Source organism: Cricetulus griseus, chromosome 2 (genome assembly GCF_003668045.3).
Source record: "Cricetulus griseus strain 17A/GY chromosome 2, alternate assembly CriGri-PICRH-1.0, whole genome shotgun sequence".
Classification (NCBI taxonomy): Eukaryota; Metazoa; Chordata; class Mammalia; order Rodentia; family Cricetidae; genus Cricetulus; species Cricetulus griseus.
In genome coordinates, this window is record NC_048595.1 from 49,470,181 (window position 1) to 49,495,984 (window position 25,804).

A 25,804-nucleotide genomic window follows, 5' to 3' on the forward strand; every position below is an offset into this window, starting at 1 on the left:
CCAGCAAGATGACTCAGTTGGTAAAAGCACTGGCCATGAAGCCTGGCAGCCTGATCCCATTTCTAGGACCTACAGAGCAGAAGAAGATGTCCTTTGACCTCCACATTCATGATATGGCAGGTGAATGTACACACAGGCACAGGACAAATAATAAGTGTAAAGATAAAGTAAGCGGGCATGTGTGGTGTCACACAACTTTAACCCCAGCACTTGGAGGCAGATGGATGTCTGTGAGTTCAAGGCCAACCTGGTCTACAAGCCAAGTTACAGGCCAGCCAGTGCTACATAGTTAGACTGTCTCCATAAAATAAACTTCAACCAGTATTCTAGAAGACCTTTAAACCCTTATGAGAGAAGGCCTGTAGACCATGGCTAGATCATGGAAAGCCTCATCTTCTGTAGCTGTGAATTGGAGCCATGTCACTGTGTGGCTCTTGAATGCCACTAAAATATCAGTGTTAAATGCTTGGTCTCAGGGTGACACTGCTGGGAGGCTGAGGAACTTTTAGAAAACAAAGCATATTGGGAAGTGCTTCCTTCACTGAAGGCATGCCCTCAAAATAGACTGTGAGGTGCTAGCCCTCTTCCCAGCAATCTTAGCTATAGGGCCATGAAATGAGCTTTCTTGCCACATACTCCACCATGATGTGCTGCTGTTGTGCCCAAAGCAGCATGGCTAACCTAGAAGACTAGAATCCCTACAGCTATGACCCAAACGAAGCCTCTTCTCTTTAAAAGTTCATTGTCTCAAGTACATTCCTCGTCGTGATAGAAAGCTGACTAACATACCATTAAAGAATTTTATGAGGAAGGGAAGTGATGTGACGGAAGCTGTATACTTTAGATAAGAAAAGCCACTGGTAATTTAACGTGAAGTACTAGTCACCATTACTCCAGGGACTTTCCATGTTCAATCTCTAATTTTCCTAGCAGTCTTTGCTGGGAGACTAAAATATGCACCTCAAAACATACATCTCTGGGACACTGGGAGAACTTTCTCACATAGAAATGGCTCTCAAAGCTGTCAGAGAGACCTGCCTGTGTTAGTAAAGAAGAGTGAGGTAAGTACCCAAAGGCTTTCCCAGATGCTACTTGGCTGCCTAAAGATTCGAGAAAGCTCACTCAGACCACGGGAAGACAAATTTGCTGCCTGACCCCAAATCCATGCACAGACTGTTCGGAGTGATGACAGGCTCTTCTAAGACATGACCTCAAAGTTCATCTGCATCAACACCATCCCCCACCCCCACCATCTCTCCCTTCACTTTTCCATATAAGCATTGTAAATGTACATGTGTTTTCTCCTATGCATAATCTATTGTTGGTTTATCCCAGAGATTTGGCTAGCAAACCTGAAGGTGGCAAATCTCAAACTCCTCCCTGCTTTCAAAGAAGTCGTGGTCAGTCCTTCCTAGAAATGAGACAACTGAGAATCAGAAACATGAAGTTCACATGTGTAAGTCACATGTTCTCAGTGGTGGAGCTGAGAAAGGCAGAGAAGTTACTGGGAGGCCCCTGGAGAGTCAGGGTGAGGTTGGTAGTGGCACTAAAACCAGAAAGCTTTGTAACAAACCTTTCGTGAAGACCTGTGGCTGCTTTCTCAAAGTTATTTACTGGTAGCTTGTTGTGGGGCAGCAAGAAAATAAATCACAGTGTGTTAAGGATCTACTATGTGCTGGATGCCAAGAGGATATAGAAAGAGGTTGGTGATTTGCCTGTAAACTTATGAGCAAGTGGTAGATCAGAAAATCACTTGCTCTCCTTCCATCCATGGTGTACAGTGGCTGGTTATATCCAGCCTGGCTTAAATCTGTTAGCAGTAAGCACTAAGACACACTACAAGGGGTCAGGTTAGATCTCCTCTTCCCTGGAAAGCTGCAGCCCCCACAGTTGGATATCTGCTCAGGGACTCCTGGTCCTGATTCTGGATATTTCTAGATCCATTTGTTTTACTCTTGTAAAGCAAAAATTAGGAGTTCTGTGTTTAAAATTTTAAATTCAAAAATTCAAATTCTTCTTACAGATGGGACTCCTCACAGTAACTGGGGGGTACAGTGTTAGCAAAGCCCTGGTCTGTTTTCACAGAATGGCTTCTTGCACTCAACATGAAGCAGAGCCAAACTTTGAGTGGAAGAAGCCAACAGGAACAAAATCAAAGCCCATCACTGGCATTGGCCTAGTCCTGTCCCCTCAGTAAGCCAGCTGTGCTGACCTGTAGGGAGAGTTTAGTGATTAAATTTACTATTTAATCACAGGGTACCTTGTTATATCAGACTGCCCCAGGAGGCCTAAAGAGGAGTCTATGACTACCCTTCTCCCAGGCTGCAAGGTAACATGCTCCTGGTCCATCAAGCTTGCCCAGTCTACCGCTCTGTGACTAAGAACTTAGGAGTTAGAAAAGGTACGTGTTTTGCCTAGAGTACCACAACTAGGTAGAAGTAGGACTAGATGACAAACAAGAGCCAGCTGACCTCCAGGCCAGAGTTCTTCCTGCTACACAGCAGTGCCTCCTTCCTCCAAAGGGGAGAAAAAACAAAAATTAACTTCATATTTGTAATTTTCCTTTCCCATTAAAAATAATACTACACACATAAAAGTCACACGAAGAGAAGATGGGGTGGATATTCGTCTCTTCCCCACTTTCCAACATAGATTCTTACAAACAAAAAATACTCAAAATAACTAGACTAATCTGATGGGGGGATTTATCATAAATAGCATCTTTATTTATTTGTATCTAAGCAAAAACTGTTTTCTAGTCAGCCACTTCATATCTTTAAAACTTTGAGTAATTATATGCTAAGTTTTCATAAAGACATTTCCTAAATTAAAAATTAATTTAGATGAAGGAAGTCCAAACGAGCTGTTACTCTAAACCAACACTGAGAGTAGATAAGAGTCAACAGGGTGGAACATTCCTGGAGACCCTCTGCACTGGCCCACTGAGCCTGGGAAGTGCTGATATTCTGCAGTCTAAGTGTTGGGCCAGGATTCAAGGCCTCTCACTCTTGCCACTAGGAAGCCTCAAAGGGCTTCTGTGGCTTGGAACTCTATTTTCAGTCTTGAGAGTTCAAGAGCGCTCACTCCATAAAATACCTCACCTCAGAACCAAGAACACAGCAGGCCCACAGCTGCTCCTGACCCACAGGCATACCTGCCACTGAGCCACAAGCTTCCCAGGTCGGCCACAGGACTTTCCTTTAAAGGGTCAAAACCATACAGTATGAAAAGGCAGCTGCTTAGCCTCCTGCCCCACTCTACTGTCAACGCCAGCAGACTCAACATAAGACTTCCAATGTGGACCTTGTAGCTACGACTCTATAATGCAGACAGTTAATAAGAGGAAAAGCTAATTTTTCCCCTTCCTGGAGGAATCCAGTGCAGCTCAGAGAAGCCAGAGAGCCCTGTCAGCTGATAGTCAGCATTTAACAAAATGCTAGCTGCTTTTACTACACAACACTGTTCCCTCTGCCTCTCCTTGCTCCCTGCTCCCTAACCAAAAAGAAAAAGAAAGAAAGAAAGAAAGAAAGAAAGAAATTCTAGGGCAGTTACAGATGAGGAAGTTCAGTCAGGTCTAGGAGTGCATCCATTAGGTTTGGAAAGAAATGTTTCAAGCCTTGACAACTGTCCCTTATCTGTCCAGCTTCCCATGGGGCCTGGTCAACACGATATAGCCAGCCACATCACTGAGAGAAGGAAGCTGGCTTCTCTGTGGCCTAGTGGCAGACACTAGAAGGCCGGTTCCTAAGAGATTCACTCTTTAGTCTAGGCTGCCCTTGAGCCTGTGGGCCCTCCTACCTCTGTCTCCACAGTACTGGTGTGATGGGTTAGCACCACTGCTTCCTTGCCTGCATGATGATAGTCTCCAGTGTTCCCTAAGAATTATCTTCTTCCATCCAGAGGTAGTAAGGCACAGATACTCAGCATCCTGATTTGTGTGGGTGTGAAGTGTGGGGCTGTGGTTTTCTCAAGACCACGGGTTGTCGCTGAATGGGCTCAGCAGATACCAGAGTCAGGACCGTGATGTCAGCCAGGTCCCTTTGGGACCTGAAAGGCATTGGGAGAGATGAAGTCATTACTGAGAATGATGGGACCCTCTTCCTCTGGTTTTAGAGCACCCAACTCTATCCAGCCTGACTGAAGCAGCACAGCTCTGCCTAACCCTAGGTGCAGAGGTGGAAACCAGACTCTTCTATGGAGGCTGGCTTTCTGGGTGATGGACCACAGATAAAACCCTGGCGGATCCTGTCCAGTCCTGGGGAAGAATACAGCCTACCCAAGATGCACCTTACCAAGGGAGGCCATGTCACATGGGAAACAAAATACACACGGGGTAGCACCATCCTCAGATACAGTGTCAACTGGACAACCATACACACCACTCATTAGCAACTGAAGCATCTGCCACCTCTGGGGACTTTTGAAGGTGCCAGGAGACATCAGGAAGCATTCAAATTTAAACATGGATCCTGAACACTTCCCAGTGGCATTCCTGGGATGGGAGAAGAGCCGAACTTCTATACTTGAACTTCTGGATAGCCAGGTCCCTGTCTGGTTCACCCTTGCATTCCTAGAACCCAGCTTTGTATGTGGCATTTAAAGATAGAAAGGGCCATTTGGTTCCCTGAAGTAAATGCAGAGATTTTAAAGGGGAGCAGTAGAGGAGGGGGGGAGCACTTCCCATTCCTGAGTACCTGTCATAAACACAACATGAAATTAGAGAAAGCTCCTCTGGGAGCATGGGCTTGAGAAAGGGTAGAGTTCTAGAACCTCCAGCGACTTCCTTAGAATTGCAAGAATCCTGGGTACTAGCTTTCTGTCATGGGTCTGTCTTTCATGAAGATGCTTCCAGCTCAACTGGACATTGGGCTGAGTTCAACCACAGAGGCATTAGTAGGAAATACAGCTCCAGGCAGACAGGGGAAGCTTTGTTAAGTCTCAGACATATTTTTTTCTCATCATCTCTTTTCCAGAAATAAGGGCTGATAACTAACATAAACATATCAATAGTAGTTAATGACACTTTCATGGTGACATGAAGTCTGCAATGGCTTTACTTGGGTTTTTATGTACTAGGCAGTTTTAAAACTCAGGAAACAGAGGCACTGCACACCTGCCCAGGATTACATAGCAGATGAGTAGCAGGCCAGACCCAAACAGAGTCCTTTCTCTCTTCCTCAGTATAGAGCTGCCTCATTTATCATTCAAGGGTCTCTCCCTCTGCCCATTTGCTTGGGGTTTTTTCTCATCTGAAAAATGGGTATAATAATAGGCCCTACCTAACTGTATTGCTTAATTTTACTTTACGTGTATATGCATTTCTCATATATATATATATATATATATATATATATATATATATATATATGTCTGTGTGCCACATACATGTTTGATGCCCACAGAGCACAGAGGCATCAGATCTCCTGGAACTGGAGTTAGAGATAGTAGGGACCTATCATGTAGGTGCTGGGAATTGAACCCAGGTCCTTTGGAAGAGCAGTCAGTGCTCTTAACCACTGAGCCATCTTTCCACCCTATCAGTATCGTTGTGAAGATTGACACACGAATACCACCAGGCACACAATACACACTTATATAAATGTCATTACTGCCTGCAGGAGCAATTGATAATACTGTGAACTGATAACACACTCCACTTCAAGGCCTGATGTAGAGCTCATCACATGCTTCATACGGTCCTCTATTTGAGTCACTTTAGCTAGAAGCCTTCCTGACCACACAACAGTGATGACAGCCATTCCACCTCCATCACTTTCCAGTCACAAGCCCTTTGTCCTACTATATTTTTCTTGGTACTTGATATTATGTGAAGAGAACATATTCATTTTTTGACACACATGACCATGAGGCATCTTTGCTTTGTCACAGCCATTCTCGCAGTATCTAGAGCAATGTCTGTCATATGAATGTGTAATGAGTGGACAAAGGGGCCAGTTGAGTCCACTCATCAAGAAACAAACACAAAATGCTGCCTGCTTGCTGATCTTTCATCTCAACTAAGCCCTTAAAAATAGATTTCCCATTAATCTTCATGTTACCGTTCTCTCTGAAGAAATAGAGAAACTGAGGCAACCTCACCCCCCAAGACCACCAGAAAGAACTTATTGGCTCTCTGAGGAGACAGCAAGTAGGGTTAAGCACAGAACACCTTCTATCTGCATCCAGCAATCACATTTTAACAATCACACTTAGGGCTTTAACTTTGACTTGGTGGCTTATAGAGCTTGACCTTGGAAATTATTATGTCCATTAAAAAATCAAATAAAACTGACAGCAGGTTTTTGTGAACTTACTTACAAAATGAGTTCATATATTTCTACTATTATTAACACTTAGTGCCTAAGGAATTGTGGTAGGAGCATCTCTAGGGCACACTTTCTGCAGCAGAGCCTACCTTGAGAAGCTTCTCCTGGTTCTCCCTTCTCCCCAACACTCCCTCCACACTTCCCAGAACTGATACCCTTGCTCTGTTGCATCCTAGCACCTCTGCCATACTCCTTACAAGGCCAGAGTTAGAGATGCTAGCAAAAGTTCTGTGGCCCCAGCCACCTTGATGTACCTACTGAGCAAGCCACAGTGAGCAAGAAGTCAAATAGCCTCAGTCCCCATGCAGCCCAACAAGGACCCAATAAAAGCTTGGCCAAGCCCCTTTCTGTCTCCTGAAGGAATAAAAGGTTCACCTCCCTGGCATAGATGAACCTAAAGAGTCATAGGTCCTTTTCAGGGTAAATTAGCACAGAGATGGCTTGCAAGTTCAAATCTTGAGTTCCCTCTCCTTCAAAAGGTAAAGAAAATAGAGAAATTGCTCCCTGGGGAGAGATTTCCTAGTAAAGAGAATTTCCTCATTTTTTTTTTGTTTGTGTGTTTGTTTGGTTTGGTTTGATTTTTCATTTTTGGATTTTTTTCTGTTTCTGTGATTTACAATATCCCAACAAAGCAAGACAGAGGAAGAATGGTTTATTCTGGCTCCTAATTCAAAGATAAAGTCCATCATGATAGGCAAGTTAAAAAAGCAGGAGCTTGAAACAGTCATTCACATTGCAGCCACAGTCAAGAAGCAGAGAGCAATGACTATATACCACTGCTCAGTTCCTTTTCTCCACTTACACAGTCCAGGATCCCAGGCAGGGGATGGTGCCACACACTGTGGGCAAGACTTCTTCCATAGTTAGAGTAGTTGAAATAATCCCCCACAGACATGCTCAGAGGCCTGTCTCCAGGTGATTTGAGACTTTTGTTAGGTCAACAGTTAACATAAACCATCACAAAAGGACTTCTTTCAAAATTCCTCAAGGAGAGCAGAGGTGGACCTCTCCTCTGTGGAGAGTGCACCAACAGCAGACTTACCAAAAGAAGATGTGAGACACATGGAGGTGGTGCATGGTTTATCAAAGGTAGTCAACCCAATAGTAGTTCCTGAATCTCCCCCTTCCTCTTTGTACCAATTAGCCAACCAGCTCAGACTGTAAAAAGTCAAGCTTCAACCAATGAGATGACAAGCCGGAACCACTTATGTCAGTGATAAAAGACAGAGGTCATGTTGACAAATTGTGCTCACTAACTAACCAAATATGGATTCTGCTGCACCCTTTGTACAAAAAGAAATACTGCTGGGTCACTTTTACTTTGTTCATGTATTCCTCTTGTGACACCAAGATTGTTCTTTTCATAATAAAAAGGACTGAGAGAGAAAATCTGAATTGTTGCCGATCAAAAGAAGAGTGGGTCTAACTTACACAGTAAAATCCAGAGTTGTGAAATATTTCTCATCATGAGAGAGCAGCTACCCATGGTTCCCCCAAAGAGGCCACAGTAGGCTTAACTTGGTCTAAGTAGTAATCCTCTGCTTTTGAAAAAGGTGGCCTTGAGGCATTCAATTATTCAGCAATCCCTTCTTGATTTCTAGGAACAGTCAAGAAAACTGAGGCCATCCCCCATCTCTATGAAAAAAGAAGGACTGGTGAAAGCCAGGAGATGCCATACAACCAGTTACCAGGCCACATGCTTCTTGGGCAGACGATGAAGCAGGTTCTGTCCAAGCAAGCATCCAATGATGAGGGACTCATGGGACAAGCAAACACTTGCTGACAGGTTGCATCATTCAATCCTTACAACACAATGAGGGGGTGAAAGAGCCCCAAACCAGGTGTATACAGAGTCAGGGATGTATTGTCTGGGCCAGAGTGACAACTGTGGCTAATGTTCCCTCAGGAGAAAAGAGATCAAGAAAAGGCACCCTGTCCAAAAGTGCCAGGTAAGAGCCATAAAAAGACAGCTGGCAGCCAGAGATGGGGCCTCATGGCACATAAGGAAATCCTTGATGACATCTATGGTGGTGGTGCCCACCCTCCCATTCCCCACTTTATTTCAAGTAAGACTCTTTGGTCTTTGCTCCTGAGTGCACATATATTTATTTCCTTCCAGACGTCAGTGGCCCTTTTCTCTGCCCTGCTTTGTCATGTTTGTACAGACATTGCCACTTTGATTTGTATCTTCAGAAAAGCACAGGAGTAGTCCTTGTCTCTGGCAGTGCCCAGACCAAAGAGTAGAAGCACTTAGGTGTTCGATTTTGCTGCCTCCCCCCCCCCTTCAGGAAGCAAAGGAAACATGTCAGTATTATATTGTGTCCTGCTATGGTTTAAAGATGGCTTCCTCACCACCTAATTCAATACTGGAATTTGTAACTGTGGCATTATTAAGGCTTTTAGAACTTTCTAGAGGGTTCTAAGGATTACTAGTCTTCTCCAAGATTGCCTCCTATGTCACCCCTACCCCTGGCCCTTCTGCAGCTCTAACATGGTGCTTCAACATGATACCGTTTCAAGTAGAAATCACTTGGTTGTGGTTTCCAAGGTCTAGAACTGGATGCTAAAGAAACTATCAGACAGCCGGGCATTGGTGGCACAGGCCTTTAATCCCAGCACTTGGGAGGCAGAGGCAGGCGGATCTCAGTGAGTTCGAGGTCAGCCTGGTCTCCAGAGCGAGTGCCAGGATAGGCTCCAAAGCTACACAGAGAAACCCTGTCTCGAAAAACAAAACAAAACAAACAAACAAAAAAAGTTATCCAATAACTTACCCCATCTCAGGTGTTCTATCACAGCCATGGAAAACAGCTGAAGATACTCATAAGCTCCACTTCTACAAATCTTCCAAGAATTCTCTCTTCTTTGCTCAAAACTTACTTTTGTGTGTGTGACATTGATTACATTGATGCGGCATACTCTCAACATGGACCTAGCAACCTCCCCTTGAGTAAAATAGACGGATGGTTCATGGATGTAAGACCCTGTCCTTGCCTCAAAAAAGTGTAGAGAAGAAAGTAGTTGAAAGGGGTCCTGGGGAAGCTCTTCACATCCCTGAGTTCCAGGTTCCTTGGGAACACAGGCACAGCCTCCTTCTATAAATAGTAGTCTCTGAGGTGTGGGATTCTTGGTGATTCTGTTTCGATTGCACGACACTACGTTGGTTTTTTAATCACTCTATATTTTCTCATTGGGAAAAAAACAACAAATACTCCTAAGTTGAAGAATAATAATAACACTTTATTCGGGTTGAGGCCTGGTGAATTAAGGCGTCTACACAGCAGGACACAATGACATTATGAGAATCATTGTCTCCTGCTCAGGCCAGAAACCTGGGAAGAAAAGAAACTGAAGCACAAGGTGGCCTTTGCTGCCCCTCAACAAATCCTGTTAGTTAGTCAAGTCTTTCCTACATATTGCCAGCTTTCTCTGGACATTGAACCATGTACCCAAGAGCATCTCTCATCTTCCCCACCCAAGAAAGCTTGTCCCTAAATCCTGAGTGAATCTGTGATTCTCCCTCATAGTTGGGCTTAGGTAGTTGAGAGTTAGCCTGCAAACCCTTCACAATGAAACCAGAATAGTTCCCCTATAACTGGATGAAGAAACAGTGACAGGCACAATCATTCCAGAAAAAACAAAAAGCAGATTCCACTATGAAATGTGAAATTCAGGCCCAGCAAGATGGTTTATGGATAAAGATGCCCACCACTAAGCCCAACAACTGGAGTTCAATCCTCAGGACTCACATAGAAATGACTCCCCCTACTTGTCCTTTGACCTCCACACCCATGAGGACCATACCTCCACACAAAATAAACAAAATGTAATGTCTTTTTGAAAATGAAACACAGAATTCTCTGCAAAGTGTGAGTCCCATAAGATGCTCAATACACAACAGCGACTAGTACTGAGAAGAGTCAAAACCAGCCGTTGAGCCACTGCTGAGTGAGAGGTACTCACACAGTGGGTGTGGAAGCAATGTCAGGAGGTGAGGACATGGGAGAGGACAAAAGACAAGGAGATGGGGTGGTGCTGGCTGCGGACACACTGAAGGCTAAAGTTGGATGCGGAAAGACAGAAGCCATAGGAGCTGAGATGTGGGCAGGCTCTGGGTGGAGATTTTGAAAGGTTGCAAGACCAGGAAGAGGCCCTGAACAAAGACCAGGCTTTGTCTTCTGAGACCATTTTGGCTGAGTCAATCTTGCTTCCTTAACAAAAAAAAGAGCAAACTTCCCACGTGGGAAGATATTGTCATATATTTCCCCAGCATTCACTTTAGTTGTTATACAAATATTTAACCAAGCGGAAGCAGAGGCGACCTGGTAGTTGACACAGGAGGTATCACTTGGCAGGTGGGGGAACCGGGCCCCTCCTCCCCTCACCACTGCACACCAATGTCCTGGCTTAAACAGACAGATCGATGGCTGTGCTAGTTCTGAGGGCCAGGGGAAGCCACGCCCACACACGTCCCACATTAGCTAAGGAACTCTCTAAACATATGAGTCCTTAGACAAGGATACAGGAGGGCTCTTTGTAAACCTTTTGACTGACTTACATGCAGCTTTAACACCAAGTGAGATCTAGTGGACTGGCCCTCCTCAACCTGCAGTTGTGTAAGGAGGAATGCTTTCTAACCTGTGTCTGGCACCTTCTTCTAGGGAGGGAAACCAGTGTTTATTCTTAGACCTTCCCACCCCTTTTCTCTCTCTTTCTTGCTGTAACATGGGGCACCTATCCTGGATGGTGGCCTAGAAGTAAGTGTGGGTAGAATAAACTGAGCATGCTCATTTCCTCTCTTACTTCCTTGATGGGATACTATTTATCAAATATAGACCTAAAGATCCCAGCAGCCAGTCCTGCCGAGGGAGCTTATCTGGCCACAGTAAGTTCTTCATTCCTTGACTTGGAGACACCAGATGGGGTGGGCAGAGCACTCTGCTGTGACTAAATAAGAGACAGTCACCATCCTGGATGTCACCAAGCCTGCTACTGCTGGATATCAGCCACCTCCGAGCTGATGTTGAGCAGGCAAGCTTTCATACTTCAGTCCTCTGAGCAGTCAGCACCAGGCTAAGCACAACTTCTTAGGATTTCTCATCACCACACCGCAGGTTCTAAAGGGATGAAGGAGAACCAGGCCTCCCCTGCAGGGGATGGAAACATTATGGGAAAAACAAAACAAAACGACTAAACTAGGCACCACTCTCCACTGGAGTGAAATCCAAGAGGTGAGGATATCATCGCTCATGTGGAGAAAATGCACAAGCTGTTTTCATAGCCTCCTCTTGTCTAATCCCATCCGGAAACGGTGTCGATTCCCCAAGAAGAACAGATAAGAGCCTTTCAAGAATGTCCTGGACTTGAGGCAACAGGGTCTATTTTTAATCTCACATCCTTGTCCTTGAGAAATACAAATTTAATTATAACCTAAGACTTGTAGATTTGGAGTCTCCCTCAGAGGTGACTACATCACACAAGCGAGCCTAACCAGGTCTGAGGCTGGACATTTTGCCCAATCTAGCCTGTGAAAATCGCAGAGAGTGTTGCTCCGCAGTGGAGGTTGCGGCTGCAAATTACACACTGACCACAGACCATCAGCCATGTACGAAGACCCAGCACTTGCCAACATCCTGCCCAGACTCCCAAGGTGGCCTCATCCCACTGTGCCTCTCATCCCACTGTGTCAGCCATCGACAGCGCCTTGGGAATGTCCTCATTTTGAAATACGTTTCTCAGGAACTTTCATAGGTTAAAGGAATGCCAGTCCCAAACCATGCCTACAAATACTTCCAGACTGTTTCTTAAGATGGTGGCTGATTTGAGGATTGTATTAGTGGGACAAATGAGAATCAGTAAAGTTGATTGCTGGGTCAACAACAGTGAGACCTGTCATCTATCAGAGCATAAATTGTGAGCAAAAGTAATCCTTCAGAGCAAAACATCCCATGGGACTTACAAAGAAGGTCTATATTTCAGACAGACCCTGCCACCTGTAAGCATTATGGCTCGGATGGAAAGGGATTCTGGCAATCAAGAACCAAGGAATACCACAGGTTACTGTAAGCATAGCTGCTTACAACCCTGCTCCAGGGAAAGGCTTCTCCAGTGTAACAACTCTGCTCCTGTAGGAGAGGGTTTCCCCAGCTCCAGAGAAAGGCTTCTCCAATGTAACAGCTCTGCTCTGGCAGGGGAGGGCTGTCCCAGCGAAGTCATTACAGTTCCCCTCCAGTCCCCTGAGTGTGGAGTGTAACAACTCAGCTTCCATAGGGGAAGGTTTCCCTGGCGAAAAGTGTTACAGCCCCATCTCTTCTCCAGTGAAAGATCTTCACCCAAACCTCATTCAAGAGATTTATTGGGAGGGAAGAATCCAGGAGAATGGCTGCCTCTGCCAGGGTGGAAGAAGGCAGCATTAAACCAAACAGGTACAGGGTTTATATAGGGCTTCTCAGGGGTGGAGTTTTTCCAGGGAGATTTCCAGGGTGGGGATTGGTCAGATTTCAGTCCCTGAGCTCAGACTGGCTAGAACTCAAGCTCAAGGATTGGTTGGTTTTTCTGCTCGGGGTCAGGGTCAGGTTTGGCTCTGGTTTCAGGACCAAAGTGTGTTTCTTTCACTGTTTTTTTATTGTTGTTTGTTTGTTTTGTTGTTGTTGTTTTTTGCCTTTGGGCTCTAATTTGGGGGCCAGGCATATTTCTTTCACTGTCTCTGATTCTAGGAACAAAGTGTGTTTCTTTGGTACTGGTTTCAGGGTCAGGTGCACTTTTGGGCTCTGGTTACAGGACCAAAGTGTGTTTCTTTGGCTCTGCTTAGGGTGTGTTTCTCTGGCTGGCCCTTTTTCCCTATACCACCTACGGAGTGACTTTGGGTAAACTGCCAACCTTACTTGCCTGACTTAAAAACAGAGGACTAAAGAGAGAAAAAAGAAATCCATTTCATTAGATTAGCTGGAAAATTAAAGTTAATATTGCATATACAATAATTCCTTAAGCCGCAATGCCCTTTACAAATATAGAGATTTAATTATAATTATTTGCACTCAGCTATTTGGCTAGGATTTTATGTAGACTTTTAATCACCAAGTAGAGTTTGGGGGATGGGGAAAGCAGAACCATAGTGGTATAGTGGCACCATGATTAAGGACAAAGCCAGAGCTTCCAGATATCTGGGTTCAAATCCTGACTTCGCCTCTTGATTGGCTACAGGCACACAAGACATTCTTTGTGCCTCAGTTTCTTTATGTAGAAAATAGCAATTCTATGGAAAAATAACAATTCAATTCAATGAGAGTTACAAATTACAGCTTCTTGCATGAGGTTCCCTGAAAACCACAAAAGTTAAAATACTAAAAGAATACAGGTCTGGGGTGCAGCTCAGCAGGAGAGCTGAAAACAAGTTCAGGGCCCAGGGTTCAATTTCTAACAACAAAACAAACGCACGAAAATACATGCAACACAGCATTCTAGATGTGTAGACTTCTACAACCCCCAGGATTTTCATCAAGCATGCAAAATAGGATTAAAACTTAGCAGCCTGTACTACAAAGCAAAGTGGCTGCCTCAGAGGAAAAGAGACACGATCACATGTGGGCTTCTTGTCCAAGGCATCTGTGAGTCTCTGGAGCACTCATGGGAGAAGGAAGTAAACAGTCATACTCCAGTAAAGTCCTGTTTCTTTCTTCCCTTTCTGCTTCTAGGTTCCGGGTACCACTCAAAGCTTTTTCTTTACTCACCATTGCCTAGAGGCCTGTCCCAATCCAGGATGAGTTCCCATCTAAGGATCCACAACAACCCTGAATGAGTCCTGCAGAGCGGCTAGCTGCAGGCTAGTATAGAATGCAGCACTTTGCTGGCAGGACCATGTCCTGCTCTGCTCCTCCTCTTCACCTCTTGGCCTCTCATCCTCCCCACCACCCCTGAGCTCTCACAATGTAGCCCACACCTTCCCTGAGGGCCTCTACCTACCTGGGATTCTGCATTTTGTCACTGCTAATTCTGAACTTTGAGGCTGTCATTATGCTACAGTGGTCTATTTTATTGCTCCTAAAAGTGAACTACCCAACAGCCAATCACAATTCTTCTAGATTTTCCACAGAGATGACCACCCCAGCATCTGCCATGAATAATTCAGGAAGAGGTTTAACTTATAAAAGGGTCCCTCAAGCTCCATAGGAGATAATCAGGCCAAAACTAGGTTGCCTATTTTATTCTGTCTATAAATGCTGGTCCTGGCTCACTAAACTAATCTTGCGACAAGTGCTACGGCTCATATCATTTGGTCAGGTGTGTGATAGCCTTACTAGTGATAGCTGGGAAACCCCAAAATCTGAGCTTTAACAATAAACACTTGTTTCTGGTTTATATAAAATCAAAGCCAGTTTGGACCAGCAGGTGGCTTCAACCACAGAGCAATGATGAAGGGAAGCTCCTAGGTAATTCTACCATGTGGCATCGCTAACACATAACTTCTCAAGTTACCATAGCAACCTGCCTGGGAAGGTCTTAATGGATTCTGCAAGTCACCCTCATTCCATTGACTAGCATTTAGTCACATAGCCTCACTTAACTACAAGAGAGTAGTAAATGACGTGTTCAAGACGGGATGAAAATAGGTTTGCTGATCAGCTAGCAATCATTGCCACAAATCTACTTCTTGGAAATTCTCCAAGGCAATGACCATCTTTGTCTCTCCAGTGAAATACCTCAGAATATTTAACTCTCAGCAACAGCAAAACAAAGTATGATTAGTGATGAAGGAAGTGAAAAGGTGTGTTCTGGCAGAAGTCTGGAATACTATATATAGTTCATGGTCACTGGTGAAGACTCGTGAACACCATATCTAAGCGGTTGGTTCCCTCCCTCAACCCAAAGCCTGGATTTGGGGCTGAAGAGGAAGATGCTAGAGAAACTGTCTTGATGTCTATCTGCCCTTCTGTGTAGGGACAGCACAGCTACTTTCAACATCCAGATGACATCAATGGGGCAAGAGCACAAGGAAGCAGACAACATCCTTCCCAGGCCTCTTGCTGGCCAATCATGTGGTATCTATGAGGTACTGTGCTACACATTTTCCATAATTAGTTCAGAGGGCTCCCAATCTGCCTGAGAAGGACGCAGTGTCCGCTTTGCCCTTCACCCACCAACTTCCTTAGAATTCATGCTTTCTACCTCCATGTTTCCATGACACTTTCCCACAGCCTTTAGAATACGGGTCCTTCATTGGTACAACTCCCCACACCTCAAGGACATGGAAACAGGGCACATGTAACAATCAAAATATCTGAGTTCAAATCCAAAATCCCTATTTTATAATTATATGAGGCTGGCTACAACACTGACCTCTCAGGGTCTGAGTTTCCTTTTTCTGTAAATAGACTTGAAAGGACAAACCTCCAACGCTACTGAGACACAGAAGTCTAACTGTAAAGTGATATGGGGCATATGGTGGCTGCACAAAATGCTTAGGACTTGCTTCCTCTCTCTCCCTGAGGCAGGGATAATGATTTACTTCTCTGACACTGAACCTCACATATAATAAATATATAATAAATATGAGTGGAAATGCATTGGACAACAGGCTTTCCTGTTGAAAAACAAGAACCCACAAACTCTGCCTTGTCTTCAGAACTTCCTTTATCATCCCTCCCCCTCCCAGTACATCATTCCTCTGCTTTCTTCCGGTAGGGTAGCATGAACATTGTTTTGGTACTCCAAATCTTTAAATGGCCACCAGAGCCAAATGCCAGAGAGGGGTTGCTCTTCTCCAAAGAGCTAAAGGTTGGGGGCAGATAGGGTCTTTGTTTAAAAAGCACTGTGGAATCTCCTCCTATGGGGACCCCTACAGTGACCTAAGACCCACTCAAATCCAGAGTGTCACGCGTTCGCCACAAAAACCAAGCACTTGCCAACCCTCCAGGAGACCCCTAGAGTACTGCTCTAGGAGTCTCAGTTGTGTCTCCTGTATACACAACATTGCTTGACTGGGAGCCCAACTCTTTGCTTTCTCCAGGAAGCTCAGGATCCAATGGTAGCTAGCTACTTCTCACTTCCATCCAGGTCATGGTACCTTTGGGTGCTTTCTACCCAAGTATTCTTTAATTCTCACAAAGCACCCGCAGCCTGGATACTATTTAACCCACATTTACAGATAAGGAAATTATCAGAAGACAAGCAACTGGTTAGGGTTCTACTCTGAAGTGCCCCTCCCCCCCCCCAGGCTCCTACTTTGACCATCCGTGCCCTTTGAAGGGGGAATTCTGTGGGAGCTGGAGCCTGGCTGATGGGAGTATGTTCCTGGAGATGGACTAGCTTTTGAAAGTCCTGACCTGCTGTGATTCCCGCTCTTTCACAACAGGAACATCCTTTCCACCACATGCTCCTGCCACCCTGGACAGAGCTGACCAACCCTCCTCCTCCTCCTCAACAGGCTGAAATCCCTCTGACACTCGAAAGCAAAACAGACCTTTCCTTCCATAAACTGTCTCTTTAAGACATTTGGTCACAATACAAACATGGCTAACATATAACCAAGTAGTGAAAGTAATCTCATTCTATCCCTGTTATGCCATGTCCCCTCTGTAAATGGCTATCAAAGAAGGCCCATTCTGTACATGCATACTTGAAAAAATAAACAGTCTAGACTGATTGATCTTTGAGGCTACTTTCTTTTTAATAAGAAAAAAAAAAAACCAACATTGGGTCTATGGAAAAGTGGGGGAAGGCAAACATTATGGGGTTTGGCTTATCAATGTTTAATAACAGTTTCTGGATCAAAACTCTGTAGAACCTTATTTATGGACAGACAGTTACTGTGAGCAGGGCCTTTTTATACAACCTTTTCATCTGAGGATGTTGTAGCCTTCTGCTGTGTTTCTGTTAGTGAGAGATGGGGTGTGAAATTTACTGGGTCTGCCAAGATTATCCCATTAAATTATCTGCTCTCTTCCAATGTAATTCACTCAAGAGCAACAGCTTGAGCCGTGGGACCCGGGGATGTCCAAGCCTGGGTGTTCTGGGGGCAGTGTGGGGGCAAGGAAAGGGTCAGGTGGTGGGACATCCTGATGACATCACATCCATCGCGATTCATTGCCTTACCAAAATAAAGTGGATGCCACAATTATCCCATTCCTAAACAAACTGAAAACCTCAACCAAGCTTACTGCAACAAAGAGCGAGCCTTTTTCCTGCTGTTTATTTTTATTTTGTATTCGTTAGCTTTTGAGATATTCCTGGCATGCAAGTCAGGCTCCATGTAACAAGCAGCTGCATTTAGTTAAAGATTTTCGAAGCGGTCCCCTCACCCTTCCCCCTTCAATCATAGAACTTTCCCGGAGTCCTAGAAGACTGTTCCTTTCTCCTCCTGCATGTCCAGAGACCCATCTCTCCTGTCATAACACAGAGACTCAGTGAAGCCAGGCCCAGGACTTTCTGTTTGAGAAAGTGCCTGGAAAAGTCAAGTTTTTTCCAGCTACAGCTGGACCTGCCTGGATCTGCTCCTCACTGGGACCCTGAACTGGCAGTCAGTTCTCCTTCTAGATAGCACTCTAATAAATCAACCCTCCTCCACTTCCACCCCCAGTAATGCACCGAAATGCAATGCACACATACTCCGTCAAAAGCCATCTCATCGCTAGCGGGAAGGAACTACCAGACACACTCCTTAAACCACAGCAAAGTGGCACAACTACACTGCAAAATGCAGTCTTTTAGATCAAGAGTCCCTGACCATCCCCAGCATTCTCAGCCTGCCTCTGTGCTAACAGCAAGGCTGGTAGGGGCAGTGCTGCACCACAGGAACAATGAACTTGACTAGCTCCCATCGTTTCTTACACCCTCTAGGTGATGGCAAAGAAAACATCTTTCCATTGCCCTTAAAAACCTAAGAAAGCATCACCTGTGTCCCAGGCATTCAAAGAAGGCAAGTACAAGAACTAAACCAGAAGGGGCTATGTAGGACAGAAGTCAGTGATGATAACAACATCAATTCTCAGGGATTACAAGCCCAGCAAAACCATCCCCTGCCATGTGACCTTGAGAAAGCAACTTATCATCTCTGTGCCTCACCTGACCCATCTGCATAATAAACCAGTTTTACTGTCACCTTCACAGGTGACAAGCCCATTAAATGGATTGCACCAAGTGTCTGTGAAATAAATTACAGGAACATGAGCATCGTACAACACTTGGATTCAAGAGATGCCTGCTTAGCTGAGGTCTCAACTCTTTAGACTCAAGACTTTAGCTTCTCATGGGCCCAATTACCAGCTCGTTCCAGAGAGAATATGGGACATGAAAGAGAGAAGCTCCATAAAGTGGCTGACCTGGGATGAGGCCAAGAACCTACCATCAACACTCTACTACTTTAACCTCCTCAGTCAGGCAGCCCAGTGCCCAGGCATTCCTTGCTGGAAGTCGATAGCCCCTATCTTTTCAGTGTTGCCACTTCTTGGAAAATCTGATTATAGTATAAGCCTACGTCTATCAACATATATATGAAATTTTGTATATTATTTCTGGAGGGTTGAACATCCTGAATTTCTTGTCCTTATCCTTAGTTAATTTTAATGTAGGCACCTCTAGGCTGGGAGCTCTTCTCTAGAACTTGACATTCGTGGCTTTATTTAAATATCATGAAGCTCTTATAAGGCTCCCGATATGAAAGGGACGATTCAAAACCAGGTCTGTCAAATGCCAAAGCCTGACTTACAGCCATCAAGCTCTGCTATTAGGTTCCTCTGTCACTACACTTTGTACCAGAAGATGGGAAACAAAAAGGAGTAATCTCTGATTAGTGGGCTGTGTTTTTAACTAAGGGAAGGAAATAATAGTATGCATAATGAAAAATGTTCTCTCTCCTCCACTCACTCAGCAAAACTGTGCTCTCCTTAATATACTTGTGCAGGTGCATATTTCTCTGCCAATAGACATTTATACTGTGTACAGAGGGTTTAAAAGTATTGATTCTTCTGAATATGCTGTGCATATTTTTTAAATATCTTAAACAGTGTAGGTGCTTGTCACCAAACCATGGGCAAAACATCCCTTTGGATGCAAGTCCATGGGCAAAATGTTCCGTTGGATGCAAGTGGTATGTATTTAGAAACATTTTAGAAGTTTAATTTGGAGCCTATTTCACATGCAGCAGACAGAGAATATAGTAGATCAAAACTGAATTTTTGAAAGAACTCTTGGTCTTGGGAGATGACTCAGTCAAAAAAAAAAAAAAAAAAAAAAAAAAAACAGTGTCTGCCATGCAAACCTGAGGCCCCGTGCTCAGATTCCCAACCTTCAGGTAAAATCTGGATGTGCGCATGTAACCCCAGGCATAGGTAAAGCAGATCCCTAGAGCTCATTGGCCATGCAACTTAGCTGGGGAGATGACCTCCAAGTTGAGTGAGAGATAGTGTTTCAAAAAGCAAGGTGAAAATTGAAGAAGACACTCAACACTGACCTCTGGCTTCATCCAAATACCTGCATGCATACACATGTGCACACACCCACAGAAACACAAGCATATATACCCTAAACCACACACTCACATACAAAAATAAAATGGAGCAACTCCTAAGTATTAGATAATAACTCCAGGCATTAGAGGAACAAAACAATCTACTGTATTTTCCAATAAAATAAATCACTAATAAGTAAGCCCTGCCTCAGGCAGTCAGTCTGATTACACACCCTCACCTATCCTGCCTCTGTGGTGCCCCCTAGCCATTGAGGTCGGATTTTACAGGCATCCCTAATAAAAGCTGAGGCTGATTGACTTAGGCACTCGATGTATTCATTCACCGACAAAGCTGACAGGCTCATGGCCCTCAGGAGACTCCTATTCTAAATGCAGTAGGACTGACACCTACTGATATGGCAATTGGAGACTTGGAAAATAACAGCAGAGTCTTGGGACACTGCTCTCTGGCTTCAAGCAGCCAAAACACAAGATGAGCAAGATTTTGAGAAAGGCTCAAGTAGTTTCCAATGATGTGAAGCTCTTCTTACAGAAGTTCAGCTTTGGGCAGGTAGGAGGAAGCAGGGAGGGTCAAGAACAAGCAGGCCAGAAACTATTCATATAAAGGCTTTCTCCTCCCTGCCAATCAAACAGGATGTCATGGGGAAATACTGATCGCCCCCCCCCCTTTTTTAAAAACAACTTAGTAGATAAAATACATCTCCCCTTAAGCTGATTTACCTGAGCCACTGACAGGGTTACCTCAGAAACCTCAGGCCAGAACAGAGATCAAAATTTTACAAAAAAGAAAAAAAAAGAAAAAAAAAGAAAGAAAGAAAGAAAAGGATTTAAGAGATGGTAAGACAGCAACAGGTTTGAGCCCATTATTAGAAAATAGAATAGGAACAGACAAAATGAACTTTCTAACACTTGAAAGCCCACAGTTGAAGGCAGGGGAATTTGGGGTAGCTGCTGATAGCAGTATAGGTTTACACTCGAAAATTCATTGCGTGGACGGATATTTAAAAACAGATGACCAAAAAAGGTGAACAACCCTACATCCCCACCCTACCGCATCCCAATCAGCAGAGGATGTGGCCTAAAAAGCACTGGCTATTGAAAGGTTAAATACAAAAGGCGCCCACGGGAATAGTGGAATTAATCACGGCCACATGCCAAGAACCCAGCCTTACTTAGGTAGAGCCACCCCAGTTGTGCTGGACCATGGACCTCAGGAGAATGTTTACATCGGTCAACGGCCCGTTTTCTACTTTCCATCCAGGTGTAGTGGCACAGAGCCAGATGTTTGGCATCACCAAGCAAAACATCCATGAGACCAAACTGTTTACATTTCATCAGGGTTTCCCTCAAGAAATCCCTGCTGATGCGCATCTTAATGACAATTAGAAACTGTATACACACACACACGCACACACACACACACACACACACACACACACACACACACACACACACACACACTCCATGAGACTTTGAGATTAGCGCAATCACACTTTGGAACTTCAGTCCTAAAATCATCTCCAGGAGGTCAAAATCCGTACCCAGCTTCCTTGCAATGTTCTGTTCCAAGAAACTCGCCCCTAACTTTTAATACAGACGAATTCGGCAGTCAGTCAGTGAATGGATCTTTTCCCAGCTGTTAAGTAAACTGGACGTTTCTCTAACTGGCTGCGGGATGAATGATAAAAGAGCAGAGGCTTGGAGCTGGGAGTGGGGGCGGGAAGAGTCCAGGGGCTCCAACACCCCCTCAGGGGATGCATGTTAAAAGTGAGGCCCAAGACCCCCGGAGACTTTAATCAACTTTCCCCCTCCAACCTCCAAAGAATGAATTGGTTGTCTCCACTGGCCCAGCGGGCTCTTCCCTCTCATTGTGTACCGGCTCAGACCCAGCAAGGATCCAAGCTTCCCGCAGGGAACTAAGACGCTCTGGCTGATGGTGGAGTTTTTCTCTAACTGTTACCATTATCTCTGAAGATGAGCAAAATCAAGTAATGCATTAGATGTCTCCTCCTTCTTTCGCCTTGAAACACACACACACACACACACACACACACACACACACACACACACACACACACACACACACACACACACACACGTGCACACCCAGAGCACTTTGAGGCAGCGGGCTGCCTATGACTGCCTACTTTGCCCAAAGTGGCAGTGTCGGAGCAAACCTTTTGGCCTGCAGAGTGAACCTCTGGAGGGCAGGAGGCTCCGAACGCCAAGCGATGGAGATGCAAGGCCAAGGGAGTCCCGGGGAGCACAGGACTTTTGTTTGCGCGCGTTCGCGAACCGCCTGGACTTAGTCAGGAGGCACCATAGAAAATGCAAACTCCCTACAGGACAGAGAAGTAGATAAACGGGACCCCAGCTGGGGTGCACTAGGAATCCAGAGAGAGATAGGCCGAGGACCAGCATCACCTCAAGACCTCTCCAAGTCCTTCTATACTTCCTGTCAGCGCTGACAACCGTGGCTGACACCGAAGACCAATTTCACAGAGCACCCCATCCCGCCGCCGAGCTTCAGGACCAGTCCTTGCTGGCCTCCTGTCGGCGGCCGGTGCTAGCGGCGGCCAAAAGCCCTGCTCCTGGGTAGGCAAGGCGCTTGCTGGCCTCCCAGCTCTGCGAGACAGACGGTGGAACCGGGGGGGGGGGGGGGGGGCGCTGCTTACTTTGGGTAGCAACCCCGCGCGCGGCCAGCAGCAGCGCGGCCAGCAGCGCCAGAGGTGGCGGGCGCGTCCCGCGGTGGCGCGGCTGGTGCATTCCTCCTCTCGTGGCGGCGCCGGTGGCTCCCTGGCGGCGCGCAGAACATCCACGGGTTCGCCCTGGGCTCCCGGCCACTTCGTCCCGCCCGCGGGCACTCGCAAGATACCGAGGGACCTTTGCAAAGCTCTTTGTCCCTCTGACCTGCTCCCTCGCCTCCGCCCGGGCGCCTCGGACCCGGGAGCGCGGCTTCTCCGGGTACTCGGAAGTAGCCCCGCCTCGGCTGGCCGTTCAGTCCCAGGCTGTCCGGGTCGCTCTAGCGCACTGTGTGTCTCCGGCTCTGACTCCAGAAGAGCGTATCCTGCGCCTGGGGCTGAGGACTCTGGGCTCACTCGGCAGCGGCTCCCCCAGCTCTCAGCGAACGCTCTTCTCGCCAAACTTGTCACTTTCCACCAACTCTACAACCCAGCGCCCCAGCCCGGACCAATGGCAGAAGCGGGCCCAGGCCGGGGTCCCAGCGCCCTCTGCTGCCACCTTCTGGACCCGCAACCTCCAGTGCATCCCAGAAAACAGCCACTGCACCTCTCTCAGGCCCAACATCCCTCCCCTCTCCCACGTGCTTGGGACCAGCCACTGATGTTGATGGGACCCTTGAGGCCTTTTGACAAAGAAAGACTTTGGGGGGCTCCTAGCCCCTTGTGTTACTGGATGACTCAGGAGACCCAGATTTCAGCCGTCTGCTCTGCCACTCTTTCGCTATGGCCCTTGGGGAAGGAACAAGTACAGATGTTATTATACAATGTCCCTTTGATTCCTTCCTTCCCAAGAGTTGCTGAAGAGAGAGTCCTGATACAAGTGACTCAAGTGTCCTTTTGTATTTAATTCCTAGTCGCACAACATTTACATCCAGGTCACCTGTTCTGCTTCTTTTGGGACATAAACGGATGATTTCTCTGGGTCCTTTATTGTCATTGTCCTCTGGTCTCCTGAAAGGGGTTTTTCTGCCTTCCGAATATGAACATAGAGTACTACAGCAATTCGGTCGTTTTTACACTTGTTATGCCACTTAGGTATTTTTCTTTTAATAAAGTGTGGGTCTCTTGTTCTGCCCTGGGCTAGGTCGGTTTTTACATCTCCTACTTACAGTGTTTTAATTCTTTTCTTCTGGTCTGCCATATATTAATTTTGTAATTCATAAATGTTCTTAGTGCTTTCCTGCAGAGAACACCCTGGATCACATAAAATGAGCACCTGCTGCATGCTAGGCCCTGCCTTAGGTTCCAAGGTTGCAAGAGTAATTAAGGATGCCTATCAGTATTGTCTCCCAGAACCTGCCAGTGACCACCTGGTCATTTACTACATACCTCCTGCCTGGTGCTTTATATGCACTGAAACTTTTTAAAAGTCATTAAAACTACATGCTACTTTGCTTCATTAAATATATTACTTCCTATATTACAGTTTTAAAAATTGGTGTGCAGAAAGACAGTGAATGGCTTGTCCACAGTCCCTATGGACGATGGATGGCAAAGCCAACACCCAGACTCATTCATATGAGGAGACTAAAAGATTTTAACCCAAGCCTAGCATGTTATAATCTCTATGTAAATGGGTTCAAGTAGATCACTATTGTAGTACCATCCTGGACTCAGCTCTAGGATATTTTGTTTTGTTTTGTTTTTGAGACAAGGTTTCTCTATAGCTTGGGAGCCTGTCCTGGAACTCACTCTGTAGACCAGGGTGCCTCGAACTCACAGAGATCTACCTCTCTGCTTTGCTAGTGCTGGGATTGAAGGCATGCACCACCACTGCTCCGTATCTCTAGGATTATATAATGATCTGTCAGTTTGCTTTGAATAAGAATTCTATTTCTTCAAACAACTGTCTTCAAACTGTCTTCAAACAACTGGAAGACAGTAAGAGCTTGGTCTGAGAATAAGAATTAGACTACCATTTGGAGAATCTTTTTATCTAATTAGTTCCTTGTCTTATTTGTGGTGTGGGTTTCCTATGCTCCATGGAAATCAGGCCTCTGAAAGCAGAAACATGGAAAAAAGCAATGTATATCCCAGCAGGTCACAGATTCTAAACTTCCATATTGGTGCCTTCAGGCAGGTGAACAACTAGCCCATATGGGACAAATAATCACCTATTCTTTGCTAAGACTTGAGGGCAAGAGCCTGCCCAGCTGCCTTAATAGTTTTCCCTCTTTCTGTGAGTCTGACCCGAGGTCAGGGAATGATAGACAGATGGGCCTGTGGGTCAACCAGTTCACCCCCACAAATTGGTATGTCTTCCAAGTCTTACTGCTTGTGACCCACTCAGTCCTGTGTCAATTATCTCTAGTCACTCGCCTGGGGAACTTATTGCATAAGGTTCTCTTGTTGGGAAAGTGTCTTTGATGGTTGGCTTTAGTATACTGTGATCCAGAAATCAAAGGAAACTCAGTTATCATGCACAGCGCAGGTGGCCCTCCCTCCATCTACAGGGTAACGAGCCATCCGGCAGACAAGGGACCTTTCCTGTCCACTCAGCCTGCCCCTAGTCCCCCACCAGACTGGGTATCTTAGGTAACAGACAGCTGCCACTGCTGAGTATACAGAACTTAATGGCACTTTTATCAGTAGTTAAACCTTCCAGGAACTTAATCACAGAATCATGGACGTGAGGAATGTGAGAGCTGGAAAAGGCCTTGGAAATGAATGAGTGCGCCCTCCTGGGCATTTTTATATAAGAGAACTGGGGCACTGGGAGAGGTAAAAGTACCCCACTCAAAGTCACAAAGCTGGCCAAAAGCAATACTGGAGCCCAGACAAAACCAGTCCAAGGTTGTACTTAAGCCCGTATCAGCCTCTCTCTAAACACCCTTGCCTCACATCCTGTGGCAGGTTAGGAGAAAGGCTTCGAGCAATTGAAATGTCTCTCTTGCAGGCCTCCTCTGACCCTGCCCTCGCCTTTGCCAAGCCAGTATTGACACAAGCAGATTAGAAAATATAAGTGAAGCTGGTCTCCTCACTGGGGCCCCAGCTCAAGCTGGGATCCTGAGGCTTCTGACACCCAGGGAGGCAGTCCTCTGCCCTGGGCTCCCCTTCTAGCTCTGCTTATCACCACTGTGGATACTCAAAAACATAGCCACAAGAAGGGTCAGGTGCCACAAGAAGCACATTTTTAAAAAAGCTATTTTTCATGTTATGACATTATTGAATAAGAGAACCTTGTAGTGCATTTTCTTGGTTTAGTCCAGGAATATAACACTAACTTTTCTTTTTTATTTATTTTTCTTGGGGGGTGAGACAGAGTTTTTCTGTGT

At 45.6% G+C, this 25,804-nt stretch overlaps 1 protein-coding gene across 1 annotated transcript in view; it reads right to left on the minus strand.

Annotated features, from left to right (window-relative positions):
- The window catches only part of Ror1 (receptor tyrosine kinase like orphan receptor 1), a 363,775-nt gene extending 340,769 nt beyond the window's left edge, over positions 1-23,006 (minus strand). Inside the window, exon 1 of the mRNA XM_027400498.2 lies at positions 22,464-23,006. Coding sequence (XP_027256299.1) covers positions 22,464-22,554 — 91 coding nt within the window. The 5' untranslated portion in view covers positions 22,555-23,006. The remainder of the gene's footprint in view (positions 1-22,463) is intronic.
- Positions 23,007-25,804: the final 2,798 nt, after the last annotated feature.